Genomic DNA, 20,911 nt, shown 5'->3' with positions numbered 1-20,911 from the left:
TCCCATAGGCATATGAACAGCTCGAATGGGGTGCCTTTCTGAGATACCAGAGAACTGAGAGCACATCTGCAGATGCTGCATGTCTCCAAGGAGGAATAGAGGAGCCCAGGCACTTCCACAGACCCCTAGGAAGGTCCCCACCACCCTTCTGTGGGCTTATGTTGAGACTGACACATGAAGAGAGAGCATTTTCCAGTTTCTTGCCCAAGCTGCTTGCCTGGATGGGGCCTCAGCTTCTCCAGTCACAGGACCAAGGTCCCATTTTGAGAGTTTAACACTGGGTTGCACCCCACACTCAGGCTCAGTTTAGACTGGCAAGGCTACTACCTCTTCCTGGCTGCAGAGGGACAGGGAAACCAGGCTTTTCAACACGTATCTAAAACAATACCCACCACCCTGCAATGCGCTGCTGTGAGACCAAGTCTTGAGTAAGCTGCACTCCCCACAGTTTCCTGTCAATGCAGCCTGCCTGGGCAGGGTCCTCCTTCTCTGGTCACAGGCCTAAGACACTATTTGGGGATTTTAAAGCTGAGCTGCATCTTGGGCTGAGTTTGGGCTGAGGCACCTGCAGCCACCACCCAGCTGAGGCAGGACAGGGAAGCTCAAGCTCTCCTACACACACCTAGGACAATTCCCACCACCCTGCTATAGTCTCCTCTGAGACTGAGATATGAACGGACTGCACACCCCACAGTTTCTTGTTCGTGCCGCTCACCTGAAAAGGGTTCCACCCTCTTTGACTGCAGCCCACAGCTGACACCATTTTGAGAGTTTAACACTAGGCTGCACCCCACCCTTGGGCTGAGTTCAAGATGATGTGGCTGCAGCCACCACTCAGTTAGGAAGGGACAGGAGAGAGCAAGCTCTCCTAAGCACACTTAGGACAATACCTACTGACCTGTTACAGGCATCTGTGGGGCTGGAGACTAGACTGCCCAATCTATTGCAGCTCCCAGTAACACCAATATAGACCACTTGGCTCCTAGTGGGTGGTTGTACCACCACTACTGCCACCTCCCACAAAACACCAGCTGCTCATGGGCCTGAGAACCCATTCACACAACCAGCCCTCTCCTCCAAATACTAGCTTTTGAATAAGCCCCCTGAAAGACCAAGAATTGGTCCTCCAGGACAAACTTACACTGCCATAAGCATAAACTGCTCTGGGACCTCAAATCAGGCACACAGAGCCCACTGCTGCCACTACTGGGGCCTGAAGATGGGCTCAGCTAGTATTCAAGCCTCCAGCAAAACTTCACCATGGCCTCACTAATAATTGTGCCCTAAGCCATCACAGAAATCACAGATTCCACACAAACAGAAACCAAAAGCAAGCAGGAGTAGCTATACTTACATTAGGTAAAACAGAATGAAATCAAAAACAGTAAAAAAAAAAAAAATACAGAGAAGGTCATTACATGATGATAAAGGGATCAATTCAGCAAGAGGATATAACAATCCTAAATCCACATGCACCCAACATTGGAGCACCCAGTATCACAAAAGAAATGCTACTACACCAAAAGAGACAGACAGCAACACAATAATAGTGGATGACTTCAACACCCCACTCACAGCACTAGACAGATCACTGAGACAGAAAATGCAACAAACATTGAAATTAAATTAGACTTTAAACCAAATAGATTTAACAGGAATTTACAGAACATTCTACACAGCAACTACAGATTATACGTTCTTTTCATCAACACTTCTCCAAAATAGACCACATGTTATACCACAAAACAAGTCTTAAGAAATTTTTAAAAATCAAAATCATATCAAGTATCTTCTTAGACCACAGCAGAATAAAAATGGAAATCAATACAAAGAGGAACTTCAGACACTATGCAAATACATGGAAATTAAACAACATGCTCCTGAACCATCACTGGATCAATGAAGAAATAAAGATAGAAATATAAAACTTTTTTGAAATGAATGAAAATGAAAACATAACATACCAAAACCTGCGGAACACAGAAAAAGTAGTGCTAACAGGGAATTTTATAGCATTAAATGATTACATCAAAAAAGTAGAAAGATCACAAACTGATAGCCTAACATCACACCTCAAGGAACTAGCAAAATGAACAAACCAAACCCAAAGTTAGCAGAAGTAAGAAAATAAAAAATATTAGAGCAGAACTAAATGAAATAGAGACCAAAAAAATGCAAAGAATTAACAAAACAAAAAGTTGGTTCTTTGAAAAGATGAACAAAATTGATAAACCACTAGCTAGATTAACCAAACAAAGAAGACAGAAAATCCAAATAAACATAATCAGAATTGAAAAACAAGACACTATAACTGATAGCATAGAAATACAAAAGATTATCACAGGCCATGTGCAGTGGTTTACGCCTATCCTACCACTCTGGGAGGCCAGAGCAGGTGAATCATCTGAAGTCAGAAGTTTGAGACCATCCTGAGCAAGAGTAAGACCCCGTCACTACTAAAAATAGAAAAAATTAGCCAGGCATGGTGGTGCACATCTGTAATCCCAGCTACTTGGGAGCCTGAGGCAGGAGGATTGCTTGAGCTGAAGAGTTTGAGGTTGAAGTGAGCTATGATGACTCCACTGCATGTTAGTCAGGGTGACAGAGTGAGACTCTATCTCAGGAAAAAAAAAAAAAAGATTATCACAGACTATTATGAACAACTATAATCTCACAAACTAGAAAGGGATGAATTCCTTAAAACATACAACCTCCCATGACAGAACCAGAAAGAAACAGAATTCATGAATAGACCAATAACAAGTAGCAAGAGTGAAGCAGTAATAAAAAAATCTCCCAACAAAAAAATGCTTAGGACCAGATGGATTCACAGCTGAATTCTACCAGACATACAGAGAACTGGTGACATTGCTACTGAAACTGTTCCAACAGATCAAGAAGGAGGAAATCCTCCCTATCATTGTGATACCAAAGCCATGAAAGAATACAACAAATAAAGAAAACTACAGACCAATATCCCTCATGAACATAGATGCAAAATCCTCAACAAATACTAGTAAACCAAATCCAACAACACATTAAAAGAATAATTCACAAAAATCAAGTAGGTTTCAATCCAGGGATGCAAAGGTGGTTCAACATATTCTAGTCCTTAAATGTGATATACTACATAAACAGAATTCAAAACAAAAACCATATGATTATCTCAGTAGATGCAGAAAAGGCATTTGAAAAAATCCATCATCCCTTCAGGATAAAAACCTTCAAAAACTCAGCATAACAGGAATATGCCTCAAAATAATAACCATATATGACAAATCCACACCCAACATCATACTGAATGGGAAAAAGTTGAAAGCATTCCCCCTAAGAACTGGAACAAGACAGGATACCCAATTTCACCACTACTATTCAACATAGTACTAGAAGTCCCAGCCAGAGCAACCAGGCAAGAGAAAGAAATAAAGGACATCCAAATTGGTAAAGAGGAAATTAAATTATCTCTGCTGATATGATTTGATCCTGATATAATTTGATATACTGATATGATTTGATGCTGATATGATCTGATATGTTTGATGATATGATTCCATGCCTAGAAAATCCTATGGACTCCTCCAAAAGGCTCCCAGATTTTATAAATTAATTCAGCAAAGTCTCAGGTTATAAAATCAACATACAAAAATCAATAGCATTTCTGTACACCAAGAATGACCAAGCTGAAAAGAAAATCAAGAACTCAATCCCATTTACAATGCCTACAAATAAAATAAAGTACTTATTAATATGTTTAACCATGGAGCTGAAACATCTTTACAAGGAAAACTACAAATCACTGATGAAAGAAATCATAGATGATAAAAACAAATGGAAAAATGTTTATGGATTAAAAGAATCAATATTGTTAAAATGACCATACTGTCCAAAGCAATCTACAGACTCAATGCAATCCCTATCAAAATACCAAAGTCATTTTTCATAGAATGAGAAAAAACAATTCTAAAATTCATATGGAACCAAAAAAGAGCCCAAATACCCAAAGCAATACTAAGAAAACAAAACAAAACAAAATAAAACTGGAGGCATCACATTACCTGTCTTCAAATTATACTACAAAGCTGTAGTAATCAAAACAGCATAGTGCTGGCATAAAAGTAGACACATAGATCAATGGAACAGAATAGAGAACCCAGAAATAAAACCATATACCTATAACCAGCTAATCTTCTATAAAGCAGACAAAAAAATACAACAGGGAAAGGACACTATATTTAGTAAATGGTGCTGGAAATACTGGATAGCCATATGCAGAATAATGAAACTGGATCCATATCTCTCATCATATATAAAAGTTAACTCAAGATAGATGAAAGACTTCTTAAAAGTAAGACTTGAAACAATAAAAATCCTAGAATAAAACTAGGAAAAACTGTTCTGGATATTGGCTTAGGCAAAGAATTTATGACTAAGACCCCAAAAGTAAATGCAATAAAAACAAAAATATACAAATGGGACTTAATTAACCTATACAGTTTCTGCACAGCAACAGAAATAACGAAGAGTAAATAGACAACCTATAGAATGTGAGAAAATATTTGTAAACTATGTGTCTGACAAAGGACTAATATCCAGAAACTACAAGGAACTCAAACAACTCAGCACACAAAAAAACCACAAACAATCCTATTAAAAAATGGGAAAATTACATGAATAGGCATTTTTCAAAAGAAAAGATACAAACGGCCAAAAAACATATGAAAAAATACTCAACATCACTACTCATCAGGGAAATGCAAATTAAAACCACAGTGAAATACCATCTTACTCCAACTAGAATGACCATTATTAAAAAGTAAAAAAACAATAGATGTTGGCACAAATGCAGTAAAAAGGGAACACTTATACACTGTTGGTGGGAATGTACAATAGTATAACCTCTATGGAGATCAGTTCTCAAAGAACTAAAAGTAGTTCTACCTTTTCAATACTGTACTCCTTTTACTGGGTATCTACCCAGAGGAAAAGAAATCATTATATCAAAAAGATACCTGCACTCATGTTTATCACAGCACAATTCACAATTCAAAGATATGGAATCAAACTAAGCACCCATCAACCAATGAGTGGATGAAGAAAATGTGGTATGACTCAGTGATAAGACAGAATGAAATAATGTCTTTTGCAGCAACTTGGATGGAACTGAAGACCATCATCCTAGGTGAAGTAACTCAGGAACAGAAAAATAAATGCCTTATGTTCTCAATTATAAGGAACTAAACTATGGCTACACAAGGACACATAGAGTGGTATAATGGACATTGGAGACTCAAAAGGGGAGAAAGTGGGAGAGGTGAGGGGTCAAAAATTACATATGGGGTACAATGTTCACTATTCAGGTGATGGGTACAAAAGCCCAGATTTCACCACTATACAATATATGTGTAACAGAATTCAACTGGTGCCCTCTAATTCTATTAAAAGAAAAAAAGAAAAAAAATTAAATGAGAAGTATAATTTGCAGAAAAAATAATATAAACTCTTTGAACAATGAAACACTTTATCAGTTGCTCAGAAATTTTGGAGGACAAAAATTAAGATTTCTGAGATATGTTATGATCATGTAGTTTTTGCTATATTTAACTATTTTTGGCATAATGTTTGCTAATAGTGTTTAGATGTACCTTCTAAATCGGCACTGTCCAATAGAAATATAATGTAAGCCACATATATATTTTTTAATTTTCTAGTAGCCATACTTGAAAAGCAGAAAGAAACAAGGTATTAATTTTTATTATACATTTTATTTAACCCAATATATTTTATTTAAAATATTATCATTTCAATGTGTAATATAAAAATATTTTGTACTAGGTCTTCAAAATCTGGCATGCATTTTATACTTACCACAAATCTTAATTTGGACTAGTTACATTTCATGTGCTCAATACCCACATGTGTCTATTGGCTACAGTACTGGAATGTATAGTTGCCAGTCAAGTGTCAAGCAATCAAACAGTTCCTAAGCAGCAACATGGTGGCAGCTGCTAAGTTGACTTGCCATAATTTCATTGACTCATCTATTTTTTCTTCTTTTGAAACAAGAGCTTGCTATATTACTCAGGCTGGTCTTGAACTCCTGGCCTCAAGCAATTCTCCCACCTCAGCCCTCCCAAGTAGCTGGGATTACAGGCATGAATCACCACACGCAGATCCACACTTCTATTGATTCAGCCAGTAATGAGACCAAGAGTCCTAACAGATTTAGAGAGTTTATTAGCCATGGCACAGCAAGCAGCATGAGCTTTCATGTGCTCACTGCTTCATCTGGCCACTCAAGTCCCATAGAGATTATGTGGAGGCAGACCCAGGTGGACCCTGCACAAAGATGGATCCATGTTAAAGCTGAGGAATACCAAGCTAAGGTAATCCTCAATATTACAAGGGTGCTACAAGCAAACCTGTCCAAACTTTGTTTCTAAGAACAACAATTATCTTTATTACCCTGATTAGAAAACAAATTTGCCCTCTGACCCAGAGGGAAACACAATCTGAAGCTTCCAAGACTACTATGTAAATATCCTTGAAAGGATAGTCCAGGTCACAGAAGATTTAGAAGTGCCATTTAGAATTGTCTCCCAATAACTGGCTTTTCTCTTGAAAGCCTTCTTAGATATTCTAGGCAGAGATAGATGTTCCATAGTGTCCTCTACATATCTCAAAAATAACGTAGAACACACAATTAGAATTGTCTTTTGTGCTTGTCTGTCTCTCCCACTATTCTGTGAGCTCTTGGGAGCCAGTGAAACACCAGTCCTCAATAAACATGCAGTGAAGAAATAAGTAACTTTCCAAGAGCTATGTTGTCTGTAATCGATAGGCAATAAATCCTGTAAATCATTCATCCATGACCCAGGCACTGTACCAGTTGAATATATGTGCATACAAACACATGTCTTATTAAATGCTTTGAAATAAACAGGATAATGAGAGACTAATAGGAAGATTTTAATTTAGATTAATGGCCAAGAAAAATTAGGGTTTTATTAATCTGAGACTTGAAGAATAGGAGCCAGCCACCGTAATCTTGGCTCTTGGAGCGCTGAGGAACTGAAAGACCAAAGCATCTAGACAAGCACAGCAAGTGGGTATTCAAATGGCTCAAGACGACTTGGGAGAGCTTAGAAATACAGCCAGATTATGCAGGGTTTTGCAGACCATGTTAATGACTTAGGGTTTTATTCAAAGTCTATGGGAAGCCATTAAGTAATTTTTAGTAGGGTATACTATAATGTGATTTAGGATGTAATTTAAAGTAATCTCTACTACCAGGTGCCTTGTAGAAAACAGAAGAAGAAGAGGAGTCACAACCCCATTAGGAGTCTGTGACAATAAATGGTGACCAAATATGTCTTGCTCTGTTTTGTTTCATTTTCAAGCTTTTTAATTTGCCTTTCTTATCCTCATGAGTTTGGTTCCCTATGTCTAGAAACTCAATATTTTTCATTTTACAGAAGAGGATTTAGCTTTCCTCCCTTCTCTGGCATTAATATTAAACAGTAACCAAGCCAAACTGTTAACCATTCCTTAAATACCTTATACTTTCTGACACCTACCCCTCGCCTGTAATGCCCTCCACCTACTTAAATTTTACCATTATTTTGTGTCCAGTTTATATATTCCTTTAATCTTTTCAAAAACCTCAATACACTAAATTGCCTTTATTAATCCAGAATGGCATGCTACGATTCTATACAGCATGAACATCTATTACTTTCCAAATTGGCTTCAAACCATTAAAGACGAAATTGTAAGAATGTGAAATAAAGTATCAGGAAACAAAATACAGTATTCACACACATGTTATAGTTGGTATCTTAATAAGCTGGGTTTCTCAAACTTTCTCTGCATTACCTCAGAAACTTTCCAATTAGGGAATAGGCTGACTTTCCACGTAGGAATCTGCAACACTGTTTTGATTTTTTTCTGGTTCCTTGACTAGACGATTTGATATTAGCTAAGTACCTCCCAGCAGAGGAGTTTTGGGGGCTCTTCTCTTGCTCACCTTGCCAATATGAAGACTTCCCCTTTATCTTGAATACACGTTCTCCTTTGATAAAGCTCAATGATTCTCAAAGCAACCTTGTTAAGCATTTTTATTGGATCCTCACAACATAGTCAAGGAGAATGTTACTTCCTCTCCTATTTATAGAGGAGGAAAGAAGATATGAACTGAGACAAAGGTCTTCAGAAGCATAGTCCAGGACTTTGGTTCTCAATTGTCCTAACTGATGGCGACACTAGGCTCCCTCCTCTATGAACAGTTCCTCTCAGCCACATTAACCCAACCCCGCTTTCAAATAAACAGTACTCTGGAAGGCACCAAGAATTCTCTGAAAAGCAAGCTCCAGCTCTTGAGGTGCTCAGACTATGGTGAGGCAATCAACTAGATCATAACATGGCACAGGGAGCTGAAATGCCAAGGGAGAGTAGAAAATCGATGGCGCAAAGAAATTTCAGTTCCTTTTTGACTTCTTAACTTGAATAGCTATTGAATGCCAAAAGCTGTGCAGTTTTCATATACTCAATGGCAACATCATGAGGTAAGTTCTATTAACCAGGAAATTAAGTAACGTCCCCAAGGTAGGTTTTCAATGGAAGCGGAAAGTGAAGGTCACCCATTTATATTTCGAAATTTCACAACCTCTACAAGCTCTGTCCTATGGCGGCGGCGGTAGGCGAAAAGATCACAATCTCAACCGGCCCAACCTCATCGCTCACCCGCCCAGCACCTCCCCCCGCCTGAAGCCCCTTAGCCGGAGCCGCTTTAGGCTGCAAACCAGGTCCTGGAGCCCAATTATTGGCCGCAAGCCCGCGCCCGCCCAGGCCGAATCACGTGTCAGCTCAAGATGGCTGCGCCCAGTATAGCTGAACAAAGGTTGCGGTAAGGCCCAGCGAGGCTGACGAAAATCGGAGGCGGGAGCGGCTCCTGGAAGACGGAGAGCATAAGGTACTGACATTCGGGGAAAACGGGTGAAGAAAATGTCTCGATATCGGGAGGAGCACAGCGAGGTGACACGCTTGCCACTAGCAGCGCGGGAATGAGATCAGAGAGGAGGGGAGTTGGCCCAACGGTACTGACCGTCTCTTCACTTTCCCAGAAGGAAATAGAAGGGAAAATTCTCCGTGACTGAATTTAATCCCGAGTTTACCGCCACTTTAACAGAGTCACAGATGTCCCACTTTACACATTTCCTGTATCTCAGAGCTCGCATAAGAGTGATGTGAGATAGCTAACGCAAAAATCTTTTGAAATGTTTGTAGTATTTAAAGGTGGCATTGTCTTTGATAGAGATGTATTACTAATAACGAAGGCACGATGTCCTACAGGGACTGCCCCGTCAGGACTTATACTGAATTAAGGGTGACTTCAGACACACCCTAGAACTGTATATTTCATGGAACTCAGAACCTCACCAATATGTAAAACATAGGAGTGATAGCATTTGGCTTAACATTTTGAGGAAATCATTTTATTTCTGACATATACATTATACACTTTCTCTATATATACTGAATTTGACAAAATACATTCCTCCACCCCATACACAAAATCACTCAGAGCTCCTGTACAGCAGGGTTTGTGTCTATCATGTTATTGTAGCCAAGGCCCACAAAAACTTGAGTCCTGGAAACCTAGACCTAAGTTTGTAAGGTTGCATTGTACTTATTAGGTTAATTTTAAGTCTAGAGATGTGGAATTTCAATGCACTCAGTATTTCCAAATGACTTCTTATGTATTTAAAACAGGTAACAATAAATATATGTTAAATTAGTGCAGTAAATTGTAGCAAATGATAGTGAAACAAAAAAATCTTACCATAAAACCATGTTGTCCTTTGCTGTTATCCCTGAACTTTTGCTTTTCTTAACTGTTACCCTGAAATTTATTGAGCCAGATCTGCTTAAAACTTTGTTAATGGGCCGGACGTGGTGGCTCACACCTGTACTCCTGGCACTCTAGAAGGCCAAGACCAGAGGATCTCTTGAGCTCAGGAGTTCAAGATCAGCCTGAGCAAGAGCAAAACTCTGTCTCTAAAAAAAATTGTAAATGAGGCAAATCTGCTGTTTAAAACTCATCCTTCACCATTTTCACCCTAACTAGTGCAGAGATCAACAAACTACTGGCATGTAGGTTAGATCCAGCGTACAGCTTGTTTCTGTACAGCCAGCTGGCTAAGAATGAATGATTTTTTTATATCTTTTAAGAGTTAAAAAAAATTAAACAAACACTCCATGTTACCTGCAAAGCCTAAAATGTTTACTATCTGGTCCTTTAGAGAAAAGTTAGCTGATCCCTGGTCTAGGGTATACTAGAAGTAAAATTGCTGGGTATCTGTATCTTCTACCTACCAAATATCAAATTCTTTCCTAAAGTGTTTGTACCTATTTAGGGTACAATTTACACTTCCACCAGCAGCATATGAGAGTTTCAGCTACCTCACATTCTTGCCAGTAATGAGAATTGTCAGATTTTAATTTCAATGAAGTTGAGCATATTTTCATGTTTATTGGCTATTTGACTTTCCTTTTTTCATGAAGTGTCTGTTCAAATCTTTTGTCAATTTTTCTGTAGGGTTGCTTACCTTTCTTTGTCGTTCATTTGTAGTTGAGTATATGTTCTGGGTACTAACTACTTTGTCAGTTGTACTGCAAGCAAACATTTTCTCCAACAATAGTTTATCTTTATAGTATCTATTGATGACCATGAGTTCTAAATTTTAATATTAATGTTAGTTTTATAAGTCTTATTGTTAAGTGCTATTTGTGAATTGTTAAGGAAATATTTTTAAGGCTTATGAAGATATTTTGTATTTCCTAGAAGCTTTATGTGTTCCTTTTCATGTTCTGGTTTCTGTTTCACTTCGTTTTGTTTTTTTGTTATTTTGTTGTTGTTGTTGTTGTTATTGTTTTGGTTTTAGTTTTCCCCAGTATGGTACATATGCATTGATTTTTCAGATTATGAACTCTACAGTGCTTTTAAAATTAAGTATGTAGTCTTCAGGCTTTTAAAGTTTTTTTTGTTTTTCTATAGAGGTACATTTTTGAAAAGTGGTATTTTTATGTTTTTTAAGGCTCAAGATGGAAAATCATAAGCCAGATGATACTAGCGAGGAAAACTCAACAATTTTGAGTATTATACTCACAAAAATTAACCAGCTTCCAGAATCAGAAAGGTAAGATTCCTTCTTAATTTAAAAATATCTTTTTATTGGGTGGATTTCCATCACTGATTACCTCAGATTTATCTGGTGGTTTGAGTGTAAACAACATAGGATGTCAGAAGGAAACTGAGCCCTTTTCTTGCCTGAATGAGAAAGCCAAGACCTGGAGAGATTAACCATTTTGCTCAACACCACATAGCTAATTGTGGAAGTCAAGGCTAGAACTCATGTCTTTGCACATTGCTCATTGATAATGATTTAGTTTTTCCATTCAGCTTAGAGTGTAGTAAAATGTAACATTTACAGGCCTATTTAAATAAAACTTTAAAATAATTTTTAAAATGTCTTCTTTCTCAATTCATTTCTATCAATATGAAATGAATTAGCTTATCAGTCTAAAAGAGTACCATGGAACACACACATAGCTAGACAGGGAATGTCAGAGAAAATGGGATCATGGCTAGAGATCTTTAAGATATTATTAAAGAGAAAAAGAAAATACAAGGAATATATAGACAGTATGCTTATCCAAGACAACACAGGCAACTCTTAATACATTGCACTTTCACAAAATGTTCTTAGACCTTGTCAGTCAAGAAGGTCTCTCTGACTTTAAAAGGATGAAAAGGAACCAGCCTGAGGAGGTGGGAGAGACAGTATCTCAGGTAGAAGAAATGGCGTATGCCTAGCCACAGGATAGCAAAGGGTTTGCCATATTTATGGAACCATTGTTACTGAAGTACAAAGGAAATGGACATAAGAAACAGGAAGGATTTTAAGCAGGGGAATGATGTGATCCATCTAACATTTCTAAAGAACGTTCCAGCTGCTTTTTGGAATACAGATTTAAGATATGAGAGAAAGGAAATACCAAGACTAGTAGAAAAACTGGAGTAGTAATCCTGGTGAGTGGAGATAGTAGGGTGGTAGCAGTTGAGATGAAAAGAGGATGGATTTGAAATATATTTGAAGGCATAATCTTATTATCTTTCAGGAATGAAAATTGCACAAATTCCGATCTTGCTGCCAAGATCAGCACACCATCTCAACAAGGGAGAACCTATAAACCAAGAGCAGTAATAACGTGATGAGATTTCAAAAACTCTACATATCTCTCCACCCATCCATCCCAACACACACCCTTTTAGTTGTTTTCCTGACGTAAATAACAGAAAACTTTTAAAGCAAAATAGGACCTGTGTCCATGTTTCCAGGCCAGCAAGGTAGAGGAAGCCAGAAAGATTGACACAAGCAAGAGAATAGATAGTGGCAGCTTTGAAAAGAAAGGCTGTGTCACTGGGGTCTTCACCAAATTAGAAAGGAGAGCATGGGGGAGCTGCAACTGCAGGAGGAAATAAATTGCTTTCAATCATTGACACCTAAACTGGGCAGATGACGATGTCCTATTATCTTTGCTTAGTTCCTATTTTTTCTCTTCATTTCCATTTTATCTTTAAGTTTGAATCCTCATTCCTTCTTACATTATCAAACAAGTAGATATGTTTAACAGTTACTTGGTATGTTCTTAAATGTATGGAGCTTTTTTTAATACCAAAAACTTCACTTTATGATCTACAAAGTAATTTCATGTACCACATATTTCATTGCCATTTGTTAAATTTGGTCTTACTATGTTATGTGTCTACTTATTTCCTGTGTATTTTTTTGTCAAAAAGTCATGCGTTTCTAGTTTTATAGGAACTTTTCTGGAAAATTGGCAAGGGGTAACAACAATTTTGTGCTAATTGAATTAACTGAAAAATTTGACTTTATGGTATCACATCAAGCTAAAAAGCTGCACAGTAAAACAAACAGTCAACAAAGGGAAGAGACAACCCACAGAATGAGAGAAAATATTTGTATACTACCCTCTGACAAGGGATTAATAACTAGAATATATAAGGAGCTCCAACAACTCAATAGGAAAAAAATCAAATTATGTGATTAAAAAGTCAGCAAAAGATCTGAATATTTTTCAAAAGACATACAAATGTCCAAAAGGTGTATGAAAAAAAATGCTCAACATCATTAGTGACCAGAAAATTGCAAATCAAAACTGCAATGAGCTATCATCTCACTCCACTTAAAAAGGCTTTTATAAGAAAGACAGGCAATAACGAATGCTGGCTAGGATGTGAAGAAAGGGGAACCCTGCTATACTGTTGGTGGGAATGTAAATTAGTGCAACCACTATGGATTACAGTATGGAGGTCCCTCAAAAAAAAAAAAAATAGAACTACCATATGACCCAGCAATCCTACTGCTAGGTATATATCCAGAAGAAAGGAAATTAGTATATTTAAAAGATACCTGCACTTCCATGTTTATTGCAGCACTATTCACAATAGCCAAGACATGGAATCAACCTAAGTGTCCGTCAACGGATGAATGAATAAAGAAATTGTGGTATATACACACAATCGAACATTACATAGCCATAAAAAAGAATGAAACCCTGCCATTTGCAAAAAGATAGATGAAACTGGAGAACATTATGTTATGTAAAATAAACCAAGCACAGAAGGACAAACCTCACATGTTCTCACTCATATGTGGGAGCTAACTATTAAAACGATTGATCTCATGGAGACAGTAGACTGATGTTTACCAGAGTGTGGGAAGAGTATTGGGGGGTGGGGAAGTGGGAGTGGTTTATGGGTACAGAAATATAGTTAGATAGAATGAACAATATTTGATAGCACAACAAAGTGACTATAATCCACAGTAAGTTATAGTTTAAAATAACTAAAAGAATGAAATTGGAATGTTCCTAACACAAAGAAATGATAAATGCTTGAGGTGACGGATACCTCAATTACCCTGATTTGATTAATACACATTGTATGCCTGTATCAAAACAGCACATGTACCCTATAAATATATTATGTACCCATAATACTTAAACTAAAAAAAAAAAAATTTGACTTTAGCTATATAAAATCTGGTTCAGAGACAGCAAACTTTGCTATTCAGATTCCAGTTGCACTATGTTTTTATTTATATATATAAAATGTATATAAATGTGGGTTTATTTTTATGTATAACATTTAAAGGAATATGGGAAAATAATTCATGTCTCTGAGCATTGGTTACTATTACTAAAATGGGGATAAGATATATTTCATGATTGTTATGAAGATGAAATAACTTAATATTTTAGAGGAAGTACTCAAGTTTCTCATTCCCTCCACCATCACAAAAAACACACGCTTTTCACATTTACATGTTTTCTGTGGTGGTTTGGTGGGTTCTCTAGGTTGCTATCACTCTTGCTATCTTGTGTACCCTAAGTGTCTGTACTGCCACTCTCTGGTACTGCCATTACCATTTTTATAGATTTGTTATATTTCAAGTTTCATTATGTTTCTTCTCCAATGATAGTCAACTATGAAAACCTTGAAGGTAGACGATAATTTTTTGCACCTTTAGTACTAAGTCTGCTGCATGTAGTGGGTTCTCAGTAAGTGAAATGACAGGCATCATTATGATTGCAAAGTGATAAGTAGGAAAAGTAATAACTTACACTATGTAGGGAGCTTAACTAGGAGTTCCTACAAAAGCTGTTTCAAAGTCAGTGTAAACCACAGATCAGGGCATACCGTGTAGCTAGTTTGGCTAGTTAAGAGTAATGAGAAATTTAAGAGTGTCTGCATCATAGATGGCAATGCAGGTAGTGACAAAGTGAAGTGGTAGGCTGAAAAGTTTGAAATGGAGTCAGTATTTTCAATAACCAGCAATAATGTTAGGTATTTTTTCCCAAAACTAAAGAATGTATAGAACATGGGTTATAAATTCATACATACCTTGGCTTAAAATCCATTGCCACTATCTCAAAACATCAATTTATTCTTCATCAATGGGTTGCTGTAAAGTACCTAGCATAGAGTATTGATTAAATGTTAGTACTCCCCTATCTCCCAATACTGACACTAATGCTTCAGGGAATAGTGAATGAAAACACATTAACTCCACATTATTCAACACCTTCTGTGTCAAGTGCTGCTGAAACCAAGTTGAAAACACCTTTGTACCCATTGTCTTCAAATTGCTTACAGACTAGTGGGGAAGCCTGACATATAAATCAATGATTATAAGATAGTACTACCTTATGGTATATTGTGCTAGAGAGGTAAATATTGGTTATTATGGGAGCTCAGAGGTATGCAAATCAGACGCTTCAGCTGTGCCTTGCTATATAATTAGGAAGAAATTTCTATACTAATATCCTTTGCAAAATCACAAAATACATTTAACAAAATCTGAATGTATTACTGTATCCTAAAGTGTTGACCAGAAGACTTTTAGAATAAAAATATTAATATATAGGTTAAACATAATGATTTTTTTTAAGACTTTGGTTTTACAGAGCTGTAAGGAATAGGTGTATCCAGTTACTATATTCCAAAGTCTTGGTAAATTCTGTAACACATGCCAGATTTGGAGAACTGACACACACAATGGAACCAAAGAAAAAGTTATTTTTTCTTACCCTCTCAGGAATTTACTTGATCATGGATCAACATATATTGGACTTAATGCTGCTCTCTGTGGCCTAATAGCAAACAGTCTTTTTCGACGCACCTTGAATGTGACACAGGCTCGTATTGCTGCTGGCTTACCAATGGCAGTGATCCCATTTTTCACAACACAGGTAGCTTACACAAGTTTTGTAAGTTTACCTTTGACCACAGGTAAATTCTATTTCACTATCACGATAGAGTTTGCTTTGGTATATGTTATTTGCAACTTTAGTTAATACTTAAGCATTAATATCAAGTAGCTATATGCTGTAATGTAGTTGAGTGTTTGGATAAGATTGAATCATGCTAACCTCCCTATGTAGTGGGGCCACTAATTCATATTAGCATGGTCTACTGCTAAGATGGATATACACAGTTCTAAATACTTTTGCTTTGTCTAACTTACCTTCCCCACAGTGATCATTTGGAGTAAGAAATATTTGGAAACTTTTTTTTTCAAGTACTGGCTACCTTAGAATTTTTAAATTTATATTTTATAGAGGAGTTCCTTAAAGGGAAAAATATTTTTATGGGAATAAGACTCTTTATGTAGTAAATCTCTCAAAGCACTAAATACATATACAAGATTTATTAAATAAATGGAGATTTGATTTCCTTTTGAAAATTTGCCATGTGTGCTTAGTGCTTTGAGTATAGCTAATCACAAAAAATCTTTTGATTAATGATTTCAAATAAAAATATTACCATGGGGGCTAGGAAAGTTAGTCCATCTAAATTTTCTTTATGTTAAGTGCTGCTCCAAATTTGTTTAAATTGATACTTTGTTTGAACTCCCATGACCAACGTGGAAAGAATTTTTATAATTAAGGGAAACCTACTGTCCAATAGATTGAGTGAAAATACTAGGCAAGGTCTGTTAACACAGAACAAGTACAGAAAGCTAAAAATAGCCCAAACCCTTAGATTATTATATGCAAGTTCAAAACAAGTAAGAGAAATTTTTTCCTAAGATGGTTTTAACCATCAGTTATTCCTAGCTATTTTAGGTTACCCATACATGGAATTGATCCTTTTAACATGCCTTGTAGAATTGCATTTGCTGTGTTACTACCTTAAAAATATCTGTGATACAGTGCATTTTGCATTCTTTAAATCATTTATGTTTGCTTGACTATTATGACCTTCAATTCCAGAATGAATTTATTTCCTAGGTGATTTGAACTGTGAAACCTGTACAGTAACTCGGGGTGGACTGGTTGGTCTTGTTTTGGGTGGTCTGTATCCTGTTTTCCTGGCTATCCCTGTGAATGGTGGCCTAGCAGCCAGGTAGGACTGTTTTCTCATAATCAATTAAAAACTTTTATAATGTCGTTAACTAGAAAACTCATAACTTAAAACAGCAAATATATTTTCTGTTTTTAAGGCATTTAGACCAAAGGCAACATTACCTTCTTGATGAGTTGTTAATAAGACTTGTTTTTTCTTATAATCAAATTTTACTTCTCAAGAATTTGAAATAGTTCTAGAACTTTCTCACACTGTGTAGTCATGCTACTAACCTTAATTTGTGTACTGAATGTTCACTACAAAGCTGCACACAGTACTATGCCTAACATGAAAGCTTTATTATATGAATAGTTTTCTTAGGTAAGTTTGAGCACTTGCACTAAAAGAAAATGCCAAAAATTGTCTAGCTATAATGGTTATTCTCTGTTTCACTCTTGCATTAGCAATCTATGCTATATGAGCCTCCAGAGGTGAGCTGGAGAAAGGGGTAAAAGAAAACAGAAGGACAGTTTTTAGGACTAATGGATGCTAAAGAGTGTAGCATGACCTCAATCTTTAAAGACTTCTAGGGTTAACATATATATATTGTACATAGGTTTGCTACTTGATACAACAGTCTTTTATTTTCTTGCAGGTATCAATCAATTCTCCTACCAGAGAAAGGAAACATCTTAACTTACTGGATTAGAATTTCTAAGCCTGTCTTTAGAAAGATGTTATTTCCCATTTTGCTCCAGACTGTGTTTGCAGCATACCTTGGATCTCGACAATATAAACTCCTTATAAAGGCCCTTCAGTTACCTGAACCTGGCACCTAAAAGTTCACTGATTTTAAGCAAATATGTACTCATAAAAAAATAAAATGGTAAAAATAACCTATGTCTAATGTTATGAATAAACATAGACTTGTAATTTATCACAAGGTACAACTAGGCAACAAAGGCTGAATCCCATAAAGGCTACCCACTTGAGAGCATGACTTCACTAGTTTGCCAAATATTATCTCTTCCACCTTGCTCATTCCATTTCTTTATGTTAAGCATTGAGTTTGGACTGTAACACAAGAGGAAAAAGTGAGTAATTATACAGCCACTTGTAACTGAAGATTTCATAAAGCCAAAGAGGAATGAAAATGAAAAAAATGTATAAATACTCTATAGCAAATGTTTCTTTTACTTCATTTTCTCAATGCAAAGTGTTTCCATAGGTATTACTAATCCATAGAATCTTAGAATATATTTATTTAACCTTCTTCACAATGGGATCAATCTCAATCTTACTTACTGACAGTCAATCAGGATCAGCTTGAGCTATTATGATAGAGCACTACCTACTTCAAAAATCACATTATTTATATCTTGGACAGCTGTAGTTTTAACATTTAGGCAGTGTCTATCTTTGAAGCTTCCATCTATTGAGGAGTCATTCTTCAGAATCACAGACCTGAGCTGCTTTTTCAGCTGTGTAGTGCTAAGCAAATTAACCTCTCTGACCCTCAGTGAAATATCCTAGTTAATTCATTTCTAAGATAGTTCACTTAATTATTTTTTTTTACTGCCCCATATGATATGTAGGAAAGATCATTTAAATTTTTAAAGTGACTTATTGTGTTCTCCTTCCTAAAATTTCTATCCTAGTTCTCTAAACTGTTTTCTTTTGTGACAGCATCCAAATCAGCAGTGTCCAATAGATCTTCTGTGATGCTGGAAATATTTTATACCTGCACTGTCAATGTTAGCCATTAGTCATGTGGCTGTTGAGCATCTGAACTGGAGCTACAACTGAATAAGAGAATTTTAAATTTTAACTAATTTAAAAATTTTAGCCACATGTGGCTAATGCTTATTGGACAGCACAGGCCTAGACCAACACTTTATGAAGCAAGCCTATCATCACAGAAAAGTACCAAACAAAATTTTAAGTGCCCATCCTAGATCATATTCATGAGCACTTAACTATTCTTAAGTGATCTTATGCTACTTAAAATTATATAAAAAGAATGTACAAAAGGCAGCTTTCCCAGTGAAATAGGCTTTCAGCTTGTTTAAAGGAAAATATTATATAAAGCAGTGCTGCCAAAGATTTAAAACTCCAGTGAAATTAATAAAATACATTTTTCAGTTTTAAAGAAAGCAGATTTGTTCTTTTGACAAATAAAATATACTCTCTACCAGACTTATATAAGAAATGATTCCAATGATGAGGCAAAAGAATCTATGAGGCATAGAATAGACTAAAAGGAAACATGCCAAAATGTTTACTGTTGGGTATATTCTCTGGGTTATAGAGTTATGGGTGATTTTTCTTGACTGTTTCTGGATTTTTTCCAAGAATGAATATACTTCACTTTTACAAGAAATAAGGAAAAAAATATATATACATATATATAAAACATCTAAAGGGGAAAAAATTACCTATTTATTCTTATAAGCTAAAATATCAAGATGAAAAGTTCTCGGACCCAAAATTATCCATTTTATCTGCATTCTGTCACTTTTATTTAAAGCAGAGTTCTACTTATCATGGTGAAAAATGAATTAAAAGTAATTTCAAAAATAAGGAAGCCAAATTACCGAGTTGCTCCTTAAGAATATACAGAATGGTATAATCAACTCAGATAACTCAAAACCCACTAAATATAACTTAAGATGATTGATAATTTAAAATGTTTTCTTACGGGTCCTTAAACATTCCCATGGTATTTACTCCCTAGCATAGTATCATTTATAAATAAGTATTTCTGTAACCAAAAAGAATTTCTAATACCTGTCCTCTGCTACATATTTCTTAAATCATCTTTCCAATTAGTAGAAACAGGCAACTTAAGCAACAAAGCATGTTAAGTCTATTGCTACAAATTTACATTACCAAAATATTTGGTCAGAGGGCAAATACATGACAAGTAAACCTGAAGTGATCTGCACTGCAATTTAAGGACATTTGTAGCTAAGACCTAAAGAACACTGCTCTCAATTAGTCAGGAAAATAGTTTTAATATTTCAGTCCAGTCATGGTAGATAAACTATTTAAATCTGTCACAATTCACTTTGTTTAGTTATTTGGCTTAAAAAAAGAGGGTTCACATTATGTTTATATTAAGACATTAATATATTTTGTAAACCCCAAACTATAGTACAAAGCCAGAGGGGTACAGGAAGCTAACTTCTGTGGGTGTACAAGAAAACATATAGAATTTGGAGGCACGTTCTAAAGGAAGATGAGCTACCAATAAAATTCAAATCAGTGTATTAACTACACAAATGTTGAAAACACAATTAGTGACTACATTTTTAAATTAGTTCATTGTGAAAATTGAGCAAAATATTTTTAACAAGTTTTGGTCAACAAAAATTACAGGGTATATTATAAGGCAACAGGGAATGACTGGCTTAGAGTATTGAAGCTATACATAAAAGTATTCAAATTCAAATATATGAAAAATACTGTGCTTGCCACACAACACTGCATTTCTAATGGGAGACCTCACCTTTTTGATCCCTGGCTTAGATGGCAAATAAATGAAAACACAGCTCAGAAAAACAGTAAAAATATAAACATTTAGGAAGGTCTCAAAACTTTATATCGATAGTGAATCTGGGGGAAAAAAATTTGTAAATATATCTTATTAAATATTTAACTTTCAAGAGTTGTCAGATTATTTAGCTTACAAATTTGACTAAACTATCAAGACCTTAAACTATACCTTCAAAATGCTAAACTAGGTAATCACATATTAAAAGGGCAATTAATCATCAGTGAATTACCCACTCTGTTCTATCAAAGTTGTAGTTATGGTCATATTATGGTAAATAACGTTGGTGCCTTTGGTTATAGAATGATAACCAGCTGTACTGTCGCAGCATCAGCCAGCCACTTAAAGCCTACCTCCTACCCCCTCTCCTCCCCTCTTCTATCATCTGCACACTTCCCAAATGAGTAAATAAAATAACTCAGTCTACC

The 20,911-nt window shown here is 36.0% G+C and overlaps 1 protein-coding gene across 1 annotated transcript; it reads left to right on the top strand.

Annotated features, from left to right (window-relative positions):
* The first annotated feature begins 8,710 nt into the window (after positions 1 to 8,710).
* On the top strand, positions 8,711 to 17,826 carry TMEM126A (transmembrane protein 126A). The gene is made up of 5 exons (XM_045557223.1): positions 8,711 to 8,968; positions 11,094 to 11,195; positions 15,681 to 15,874; positions 16,876 to 16,990; positions 17,586 to 17,826. The coding sequence occupies exons 2-5, from the start codon at positions 11,101 to 11,103 to the stop codon at positions 17,767 to 17,769; spliced, it is 588 nt and encodes a 195-aa protein (XP_045413179.1). The 5' UTR covers positions 8,711 to 8,968; positions 11,094 to 11,100; the 3' UTR covers positions 17,770 to 17,826.
* Positions 17,827 to 20,911: the final 3,085 nt, after the last annotated feature.

Source organism: Lemur catta, chromosome 7 (assembly GCF_020740605.2).
Source record: "Lemur catta isolate mLemCat1 chromosome 7, mLemCat1.pri, whole genome shotgun sequence".
Taxonomy (NCBI): Eukaryota; Metazoa; Chordata; class Mammalia; order Primates; family Lemuridae; genus Lemur; species Lemur catta.
The sequence above is the reverse complement of the archived record's forward strand: the minus strand, read 5'-3'. Positions and strand labels throughout refer to the sequence as shown.

Coding starts and splice junctions, on each gene's coding strand:
- TMEM126A (XM_045557223.1), top strand. CDS start 11,101: ATGGAAAATCATAAGCCAGATGATACTAGCGAGGAAAACTCAACAATT. Junction 11,196..15,680: donor CAGCTTCCAGAATCAGAAAG/GTAAGATTCCTT, acceptor TTACCCTCTCAG/GAATTTACTTGATCATGGAT. Junction 15,875..16,875: donor AAGTTTACCTTTGACCACAG/GTAAATTCTATT, acceptor TTTATTTCCTAG/GTGATTTGAACTGTGAAACC.